General features: G+C 44.7%; 2 protein-coding genes across 3 annotated transcripts; one reads left to right on the top strand and one right to left on the bottom strand.

Moving 5' to 3' along the window:
- The first annotated feature begins 6,624 nt into the window (after positions 1 to 6,624).
- LOC123092367 (calvin cycle protein CP12-1, chloroplastic) lies at positions 6,625 to 7,280 on the top strand. Its single transcript, XM_044514136.1, has one exon. The coding sequence runs from the start codon at positions 6,686 to 6,688 to the stop codon at positions 7,076 to 7,078; it is 393 nt and encodes a 130-aa protein (XP_044370071.1). The 5' UTR covers positions 6,625 to 6,685; the 3' UTR covers positions 7,079 to 7,280.
- Positions 7,281 to 7,903: 623 nt separating this feature from the next.
- Positions 7,904 to 10,135, bottom strand: LOC123092365 (bifunctional TENA2 protein). Of its 2 annotated transcripts, none has more exons than XR_006444511.1 (4): positions 9,979 to 10,135; positions 9,710 to 9,846; positions 8,463 to 8,761; positions 7,904 to 8,381 (listed from the first exon to the last, which is right to left on the bottom strand). XR_006444511.1 is itself a non-coding variant. In XM_044514135.1 (4 exons), exons 1-4 carry the CDS (start codon positions 10,028 to 10,030, stop codon positions 8,338 to 8,340), a joined length of 411 nt encoding a protein of 136 aa, XP_044370070.1. In that variant the 5' UTR covers positions 10,031 to 10,135; the 3' UTR covers positions 7,904 to 8,337. The 2 variants fall into 2 exon arrangements, 1 of the variants encoding a protein (XP_044370070.1); XM_044514135.1 differs by having other exon boundaries at positions 8,584 to 8,761.
- Between the last annotated feature and the right edge of the window lie 218 nt (positions 10,136 to 10,353).

Raw genomic sequence — 10,353 nt, 5'->3', positions numbered from 1 at the left:
CCGCTTGAGGACAAGCGAGGTCTAAGCTTGGGGGAGTTGATACGTCCATTTTGCATCATGCTTTTATATCAATATTTATTGCATTATGGGCTGTTATTACACATTATATCTCAATACTTATGGCTATTCTCTCTTATTTTACAAGGTTTACCATGAAGAGGGGGAATGCCGGCAGCTGGAATTCTGGCTGGAAAAGGAGCAAATATTGGAAACCTATTCTGCACAGCTCCAAAAATCCTGAAACTCCACGGAAGTCATTTTTGGAATTAATAAGAATTATTGAGCGAAAGAAACACCAGAGGGGGCCCACACCCTGGCTAGGAGGGTGGGGGCGCGCCCCCTGTCTCCTGGGCCCCCTGGTGGCCCTCCGGTGTCCATCTGCTATATGAAGGTTTTTACCCTGGAAAAAATCAGAGGCAAGCTTACGGGAGGAAACTCCGCCGCCATGAGGAGGAACCTAGGCGGAACCAATCTAGAGCTCCGGCAGAGATGTTCTACCGAGGAAACTTCCCTCCGGGAGGGAGAAATCATCACCATCGTCATCACCAACGATCCTCTCATCGGGAGGGGGTCAATCTCCATCAACATCTTCACCAGCACCATCTCCTCACAAAACCCTAGTTCATCTCTTGTATCCAATCTTGTATCAAAACCAAAAATTGGTACATGTGGGTTGCTAGTAGTGTTGATTACTCCTTGTAGTTGATGCTAATTGGTTTACTTGGTGGAAGATCATATGTTCAGATCCTTAATGCATATTATTACTCCTCTGATTATGAACATGAATATGCTTTGTGAGTAGTTACGTTTGTTCCTGAGGACATGGGTGAAGTCTTGCTATTAGTAGTCATGTGAATTTGGTATTCGTTCGATATTTTGATGAGATGTATATTGTCTTTCCTCTAGTGCTGTTATGTGAACGTCGACTACATGACACTTCACCATTATTTGGGCCTAGAGGAAGGCATTGGGAAGTAATAAGTAGATGATGGGTTGCTAGAGTGACAGAAGCTTAAACCCTAGTTTATGTGTTGCTTCGTAAGGGGCTCATTTGGATCCATATGTCTAATGTTGTGGTTAGGTTTACCTTAATACTTCTTTTGTAGTTGCGGATGCTTGCAATAGGGGTTAATCATAAGTGGTATGCTTGTCCAAGTAAGGGCGGTACCCAAGCACCGGTCCACCCACATATCAAATTATCAAAGTACCGAACACGAATCATATGAGCGTGATCAAAACTAGCTTGACGATAATTCCCATGTGTCCTCGGGAGCTCTTTTCTCATTATAAGAAATTGTCCAGGCTTGTCCTTTGCTACAAAAAGGATTGGGCCACCTTGCTGCACTTTATTTACTTTCATTGCTCGTTACTCGTTACAATTTATCTTATCACAAAACTATCTGTTACTTACAATTTCAGTGCTTGCAGAGAAAACCTTACTGAAAACCGCTTGTCATTTCCTTCTGCTCCTCGTTGGGTTCGACACTCTTACTTATCGAAAGGACTGTGATCGATCCCCTATACTTGTGGGTCATCAACGTGGCATCGTTAACGCGGGATTATTGTAGCCTAATTATCCGGGCGTCACAAAATATGAGCAACAGAACCAGTATCAAATACCCAGGCGCTACTACGAACATTAGTAAGGTACACACCAATAACATGTATATCAAATGTACCTTTCACTTTGCCATCCTTCTTATCCGCCAAATACTTGGGGCAGTTCCGCTTCCAGTGACCAGTCCCTTTGCAGTAGAAGCACTAAGTTTCAGGCTTAGGTCCAAACTTGGGCTTCTTCCCGGGAGTAGCAACTTGCTTGCTATTCTTCTTGAAGTTCCTCTTCTTCCCTTTGCCCTTTTTCTTGAAAGTAGTGGTCTTGTTAACCATCAACACTTGATGCTCCTTCTTGATTTCTACCTCTGCAGCCTTTAGCATTGCAAAGAGCTCAGGAATTGTCTTTTCCATCCCTTGCATATTATAGTTCATCACGAAGCCTTTATAGCTTGGTGGCGGTGATTGAAGAACTTTGTCCATGACACTATCATCAGGAAGATTAACTCTCAGCTGAGTCAAGTGGTTATGGTACCCAGACATTCTGAGTATGTGTTCACTGACAGAACTATTATCCTCCATCTTGCAGCTATAGAACTTATTGGAGACTTCATATCTCTCAACTCGGGTATTTGCTTGAAATATTAACTTCAACTCTTGGAAGATCTCATATGCTCCATGACGTTCAACACGTCTTTGAAGTCCCAATTCTAAGCCGTAAAGCATGGCACACTGAACTATTGAGTAGTCATCAGATCGAGCTTGCCAGACATTCATAACATCAGCATCTGCTCTTGTAGCAGGCCTTGCACCTAGAGGTGCTTCAAGGATGTAATTCTTCTGTGCAACAATGAGGATAATCCTCAAGTTACAGACCCAGTCCGTGTAGTTGCTACCATCATCTTTCAACTTAGCTTTCTCTAGGAACGCATTAAAATTCAAGGGAACGGTAGCACGGGCCATTGATCTTCAACAACATAGATATGCAAAAAACTATCAGGACTAAGTTCATGATAAATTAAAAGTTCAATTAATCATATTACTAAAGAACTCCCACTTAGATAGACATCCCTCTAGTCATCTAAATGATCACGTGATCCATATCAACTAAACCATGTCCGATCATCACGTGATATGGAGTGGTTTCCAATGGTGAACATCTCTATGTTGATCATATCTACTATATGATTCACATTCGACCTTTCGGTCTGAGTGTTCCGAGGCCGTATTTGCATATGCTAGGCCCGTCAAGTTTAACCCGAGTATTCTGCACGTGCAAAACTGGCTTGCAACCGTTGTATGTGAACGTAGAGCTTATCACACCCGATCATCACGTGGTGTCTCGGCATGACGAACTGTAGCAACGGTGCATACTTAGGGAGAACACTTATACCTTGAAATTTAGTGAGGGATCATCCTATAATGCTACCGCCGTACTAAGAAAAACAAGATGCATAAAAGATAAACATCACATGCATCAAAATATGTGACATGATATGGCCATCATCATCTTGTGCCTTTGATCCCCATCTTCAAAGCACCGTCATGATCTCCATTGTCACCGGCTTGACACCTTGATCTCCATCGTAGCATCGTTGTCGTCTCTCCAACTATTGCTTCTACGACTATCGCTACCGCTTAGTGATAAAGTAAAGCAAGTACATGGCGATTGCATTTCATATAATAAAGCGACAACCATATGGCTCCTGCCAGTTGCCGATAACTTTGTTACAAAACATGATCATCTCATACAACAATTTATATCACATCATGTCTTGACCATATCACGTCACAACATGCCCTGCAAAAACAAGTTAGACGTCCTCTACTTTGTTGTTGCAAGTTTTACGTGGCTGCTATGGGCTTCTAGCAAGAATCATTATTACCTACGCATCAAACAACAACAATTTTTCGTCAAGTGTGCTGTTTTAACCTTCAACAAGGATCAGTCGTAGTCAAACTCGATTCAAGTAAAGTTGGAGAAACAGACACCCGCCAGCCACCTATGTGCAAAACACATCGGTAGAACCAATCTCACAAATGCGGTCATGTAATGTCGGTCCGGGCCACTTCATCCAACAATACCGCCGAGTCAAAGTAAGACGTTGGTGGTAAGCAGTATGACTATTATCGCCCACAACTCTTTGTGTTCTACTCGTGCAAATCATCTACGCATAGACCTGGCTCGGATGCCACTATTGGGGAACGTAGCATGTAATTTAAAAAAAATCCTATCATCACGCAAGATCTATCTAGGAGATGCATAGCAACGAGAGGGGGAGAGTGTGTCCCCGTACCCTCGTAGACCGAAAGCGGAAGCGTTATATTAACGTGGTTGATGTAGTTGAATGTCTTCACGATCCAACCGATCTAGCACCGAACGTATGACACCTCCGAGTTCAGCACACGTTCAGCTCGATGATGTCCCTCAAACTCTTGATCCAGCAGAGGGTCGAGGGAGAGTTTCGTCAGCACGACGGCGTGATGATGGTGTTGATGATGTGATCCACGCAGGGCTTCGCCTAAGCACTACGATGATACTACCGGAGGAGTAAACGGTGGAGGGGGCACCGCACACGGCTAAGACAATGTTGTGGCTTTGGGGTGCCCCCTGCCCCCGTATATAAAGGAGGAGAGGAGGGGGCGGTCGACCTAGAGGGGGCGCACCAAGGGGGGAGTCCTACTAGGACTCACAGTCCTACTAGGATTCCCCCTTCCTTTCCAGAGAAGGGGAAGGGGAAAGAGGTGGAGGAGAAGAAGGAAAGGGGGGTCGCGCCCCCACCCCTAGTCCAATTCGTTTTGGGCTTGGGGGGCGTGCGCCTCCACCTGGCCGCCGACCTCCTCTCTCAACTAGGGCCCATGAAAGCCCAATAGTCCCCTGGGGGTTCGGGTAACCTCCTGGTACTCTGAAACTTATCCGATACTTCCCAAAACCATTCTGGCATCCGAATGTAACCTTCCAATATATCAATCTTTACCTCTCGACCATTTCAAGACTCCTCGTTATGTCCGTGATCTCATCCGGGACTCCGAACAAACTTTGGTCACCAAAACACATAACTCATAATACAAATCGTCATCGAACGTTAAGCGTGCGAACCCTATGGGTTCGAGAACTATGTAGACATGATCGAGACACATCTCCGATCAATAACCAATAGCGTAACCTGGATGCTCATATTGGCTCCTACATATTCTACAAAGATCTTTATCGGTCAAACCGCACAACAATATACGTTGTTCCCTTTGTCATCGGTATGTTACTTGCCGAGATTCGATCGTCGGTATCTTCATACCTAGTTCAATCTCGTTACCGGCAAGTCTCTTTAATCGTTCCATAATGCTTCATCCCGCAACTAACTCATTAGTCACATTGCTTGCAAGGCTTCTAGTGATGAGCATTACCGAGAGGGCCCAGAGATACCTCTCCGATACACAGAGTGACAAATCCTAGTCTTGATCTATGTCAACCCAACAAACACTTTTGCAGACACCTGTAGAGCATCTTTATAATCACTCAGTTACGTTGTGACGTTTGATAGCACACAAGGTGTTCTTCCGATATTCGGGAGTTGCATAATCTCATAGTCAGAGGAACATGTATAAGTCATGAAGAAAGCAATAGCAATAAAACTTAACGATCATTATGCTAAGCTAACGGATGGGTCTTGTCCATCACATCATTCTCTAATGATGTGATCCCGTTTATCAAATGACAACACACGTCTATGGTCAGGAAACATAACCATCTTTGATTAACGAGCTAGTCAAGTAGATGCATACTAGGGACACTTTGTTTTGTCTATGTATTCACACATGTACTAAGTATCCAGTTAATACAATTCTAGCATGAATAATAAACATTTATCATAATATAAGGAAATATAAATAACAACTTTATTATTGCCTCTAGGGCATATTTCCTTCACTTAATACACTAGATGCATGTTGGATAGCGGTTGATGTGTGGAGTAATAGTAGTAGATGCAGAATCGTTTTGGTCTACTAATCTTGGACGTGATGCCTATATACATGAGTATTAGCAGTTGAGTTGTCCCCTATAGTTGTGGGTTATCAGTCGTCCGCCCACAAGTAATGGTGGTGGTTGGAGGAGGAAGGTGAGGGGTGGCGAGGTCGAGGGTTGTCATGGGAGAAACTGAGAGGGCGGTGAGAGATAGTGAGAGTGTGGTGTGAACTAGTGAGGCAAGAGAGCGCAAGGGAAGTTATGAAGCGTCCCATCGTGTCTCGTCTTTCTCAGGCGACAGTCATGCGGGATAGCTAGCGTCTGACTCTCTGAAAATGACTGATTCGTCCATTCCCACTTAGTCTGATCTAGAAGTGCTTTGAGGTTCATACGGGCCAAGAATTTGACAAATATTTTGAATATTTTTTGTGGTAAACTTCCACAAATGTTTTGAATATTTTTTTGGTGAACTTTGACAAATGCTTTGTATACTTGCAAAATTTCAGCATGAAATAACATTTGTAAAAGTTGTGGCAAAAAAATTGATGCTCCAAAAATTCTAGTTTTGGAAACATTTGGAAATGCTGATTTTTTTTTCATGAATGTTATTTTCTACTGAAATTTTACAAGCACACAAAATATTTGTCAAAGTTTATCAATTTTTTGATTTTCTTTTATTATTTTATCAATTTTTATTGTTCATCAGGGTGAATTTTTGAGCTTGGGATCAGAATAAAAATTTGCTTATTTCTTAGCCTTATCTTCAATAACTATCTATTCGTAAAAACATGGAAACGGATTGTGCTTAAATAAGAGAAGACAAACATTTTTTTTCGATTTCTCTCTTCTCCATCTTAACATTTATCTTATGTGGCACTTCTAAAATATTCTTAGCATCATTTATACGGGCCCTTACGTAGGTGTAGCATTTTCGGTAAGAAAATTCAGGAGAAAAATCTTGGGTAATCCTGTAACAAACCCGTAACAACCCCGTAGGTCTAGGATTATTGAAATCTTCTAGAAGGGAAATCTGCCCAGGCTGATTTGTCACAACGGGATTGGTCCCCAAAAGATAAGCAGCGGAGAGCCACATAAAAATGGCGTACCCCAAACGGCCAGACCACAACCAAAACCTTCTCTTCCACCCTCCTGCGAACCAAGTGCGAAGCCATGGCCACCATCACCACCATGGCCTTCATGGCCACCTTTCCGGCTCCCAGAACCGTTGCGCAGCCCTCGGCCACGCTGCCATCTCGCCCGGACGTCGTGTCGTTCGCGGCCCGGGCGATGCGCGCGCACGGCCGGCGGCTGGTGGCCGTGGCGGGCTCGCCGTCCACGCCCCCGGAGCTGGCGCAGAAGGTGACAGAGAGCATCAAGCAGGCGGAGGAGACGTGCGCGGGGGACCCGGAGGGCGGCGAGTGCGTGGCGGCGTGGGACGAGGTGGAGGAGCTCAGCGCGGCGGCCAGCCACGCGCGCGACCGCAAGAAGGAGCACAGCGACCCGCTGGAGGAGTTCTGCGAGGACAACCCCGAGACCGACGAGTGCCGCACCTACGACAGCTAGCCGTGAGTAGCTGCTCCAGCCGTCTTCTGCCATTGCCGGCCGTCATCATGAGCGGTAGCTTCTGGCTTAGCTTGCGTGGCACATTGGCATGTTGGGCGTGTAAGTTTGGTTTGTTGCTTTATTTGGCTTGGCTTACTATAAAGCGAGCAGAGATTTGTTTGTGAAATTACAAGATACTATAATGTTTATTAGGAGTTCTGAATATCAAATTATCAAGGCAAGCTGCGAGGTAGAGTGCTAATTAAGGTGCACTTCAATAGCATATCACACAAATCAGAGTGGCGCAGCGGAAGCGTGGTGGGCCCATAACCCACAGGTCCCAGGATCGAAACCTGGCTCTGATATTTTTCCTTCATTTTTAATCTGTTTTTCCCCTTTGCTTTTAGTTCGTTGCAGCAGCATGCTCTTTCAGAAACTATGTGGGTCATATTGACGTACTTAGCAACTGGTTGTGACGTTTAGGTTTTCACATGGCAACATTATTTCAGTTCGCTACAAACCTACAATTATACATCAAAAGTTCTTTTGCGCTGTCTGTCCTATGAATTATGTAAGGTTGGTTTTCAGTAATGAAAATCGGAAGGGGCGAGCCCTTCTTTGATCAAAAAAAAAAAATACATCAAAAGTTCTTGGGAATCCAAAGAAGCCAGCATAAAAATACATACCGATAAAAACATCTATACCGACAGCGCAGCCGAGGTTTCCAGCCTGAAAGACTGAACACTAAACTGACAAAAACATCTATACCATCCAAGTAATTCCACGGTGTTCACCAAAGAAACCAAGGTACGTGGAAAAATAAAGTGCAATCGAGGTTTCGGTCTGAACCAACACAACAATTATTTCATCCAGGTTATTGCACGGTGTTCAACAGAGAAAACAAGATACAGGGGAAATGACAGTAAAAATGCTGAACCCACTGCGGTATCTATTTCGTCCAAGTAATGCTCGGTGTTGGCAGTTGGCACGATGTAGTCGCCGCTTAGGACTGAGAAGAACTCATGTCCCAGAATCCAATCTCCAGCTCGAGCACACCAAGAAAGGCCTCTTCAGCTCTCTTGACAACAACAACATCATGTGGCGCATTCGCCAAGCAGCGATCAGCGATCCGCTGCAGAGACTGGCAGTACTGCTTGAACTCAGGGCTGCCCCATCTCTGACAGGTCCCAGGAGCTCCGCCGGCGTCTTGTTACCTTCTTCTATGCAGAAAGCAAAACTATCCTGGTACACGGTTTCGATTATCCAAAATGTAGTTATGGCTACACTGTAGCTGATCTCTGGATCATCAAGGCTTTGGAGAAACCTGGCCATAAAAATAATACCAGTCACAATCCTTTAGCACCTTATAAGGTTGTATAATTGTGTAAATGTTTGAGAGATCAACCTGCAGTACTCCATATTACTCCCTCCGTTCCAAAATAGATGACCCAACTTTGTATTAAATTTAGTACAAAGTTGGGTCATCTATTTTGGAACGGAGGGAGTAGAACTGAGGGGAGAAATACCGGCCAGATCAACACTCCATTTAGCAGCTTCCTTCTTGAACCAAGAGAGCTCATCACTAAGAGAAGCCAAGCCACCTAGGATTGTTTCCATGTCCGAGCTGTCTGACTCTTTGCAACACTTGAGCAGTACACTAGCTAGAAATGCAACAAATTCCCGCACGAACATGTAGTCCTGACCCTGAAATATGATACATAAACAGATATTTTTATTTCATCACGAGCATTAACGACAGGAGTAAAGGTAGCCACTGTGGGATTGATCTTAGAAAACAAACAAATGGCTACATTAGTGAAGTATAGGACGTCTGAATCTAACTAGCACCAATTAAGCGCCAAGTACCAAGTACTCCCTCCGTCCGGAAATACTTGTCATCAAAATGGATAAAAAGGGATATGAGTACTAATGCAGAGTAATACCCTAGTGCTTCCAGCTAAGCAGCTTCCCAATAATAGACATTTAAATGAAACACGCCGTTTCTTTTTTATTTTATATACATTCCCCACGAAGTATTGTTCCTTCTCTGTGCATCAGGAAGTATTTGTATGAATATGTAATGCAAGTAACAAAAGGCATGGCATTTCGTAAACATGACAGGAAATCGCCATGAGTGAACTAGACTATTCAACAAGGAGAAATATGCCCTTGACCACGGAATCACAGCAGGGAATTTGACAGGCTTAACTGCCTGGTTACTGTTGCCTGGCAAAAGAAGGTCCAACATTCTCCAATTACCAAAAACAAGATAGCATTATTGTTAATTGAGCAGCAAATTCTGATTTGTAGGAGCAAAATCTCCCCAAATCTTGCACACATGCTAAATGGATCAACACATTCAGTAGCCTTATGAAGTCCCATCCAAACCATCGTTTCTTCTTCTCAGACCACAGAAGTAGCTCTATTAGTCTAGCTCATCCAAGTCAGTGCAAAAAGTCACGCAGTCCGAATCAAGATCCACTGCTAGTGTAAGGTTAGCGATGCTTTACGTAGCAGGAGCCGCTCAATCCAATTTAAGTATAATCACCTTGTATCAACTGATAAGCAAAGCTACATAAGAAATTGGGGGTGGGGTGGAGGTCGGAGGTGGGGAGGGGGGAGCCTGAGGAGAGAAGCTGAGAAAATACTGACGAGCCAGCGTTTGAAGGCGGCCAGGTCGACGGAACCGTCGCGGATCGAGACGGTGAAGGGGTGCCGCGTGGCCCGCTCGTACATCCCGCGGTGCGTCGCCATCCAGGCCGCCGCCGTGCCGCCGTCGCCTTCCATCGCTGCCGTGTGAAGTTGTGATAAGCAGCTTAGAGCATCTCCATGGACATGGAGTTTCGGTGAACAATAGATGTAAAAAATAAATAAAAAGAAAATTCGTTTTTTTCTAAGGGAAATGTTTGCCTTCAACCGACCAATTTTAGGCAAACGTCCACCGCCTCCTTGCTCATCGGATTGGTTCCCCATCCAATGATCGGGAGTCAACTTCCACCTACTTCATATTTTTACAACTCCACCATTGTTTCAGAAAGAAAGACTGCAACTAGTCATTTGTTGCAAAACGGACGGGGAGTTAGATCCTGTCGTGGGTGGGATTGAGGAGAGTGACGGCGGGTGGATCCTACATTGGCATCGTCGCAGGCCTACCAGGACAAGCGGACGCAGACCCCCAGCAGTGGTGACGACGACCAAGTCTCCGTTGACGGTGGCCTCTTGGACTCAACTAGTTATAGATCCATAAACAACTGTTGCCATGGCCGACCTCCGCCACCAGATTCCGCCATCGGCCG

The sequence above is a fragment of the Triticum aestivum genome, chromosome 4B (assembly GCF_018294505.1).
Source record: "Triticum aestivum cultivar Chinese Spring chromosome 4B, IWGSC CS RefSeq v2.1, whole genome shotgun sequence".
NCBI lineage: Eukaryota > Viridiplantae > Streptophyta > Magnoliopsida > Poales > Poaceae > Triticum > Triticum aestivum.
Note: the sequence above shows the minus strand (reverse complement) of the source record. Positions and strands in the feature narration are given on the sequence as shown.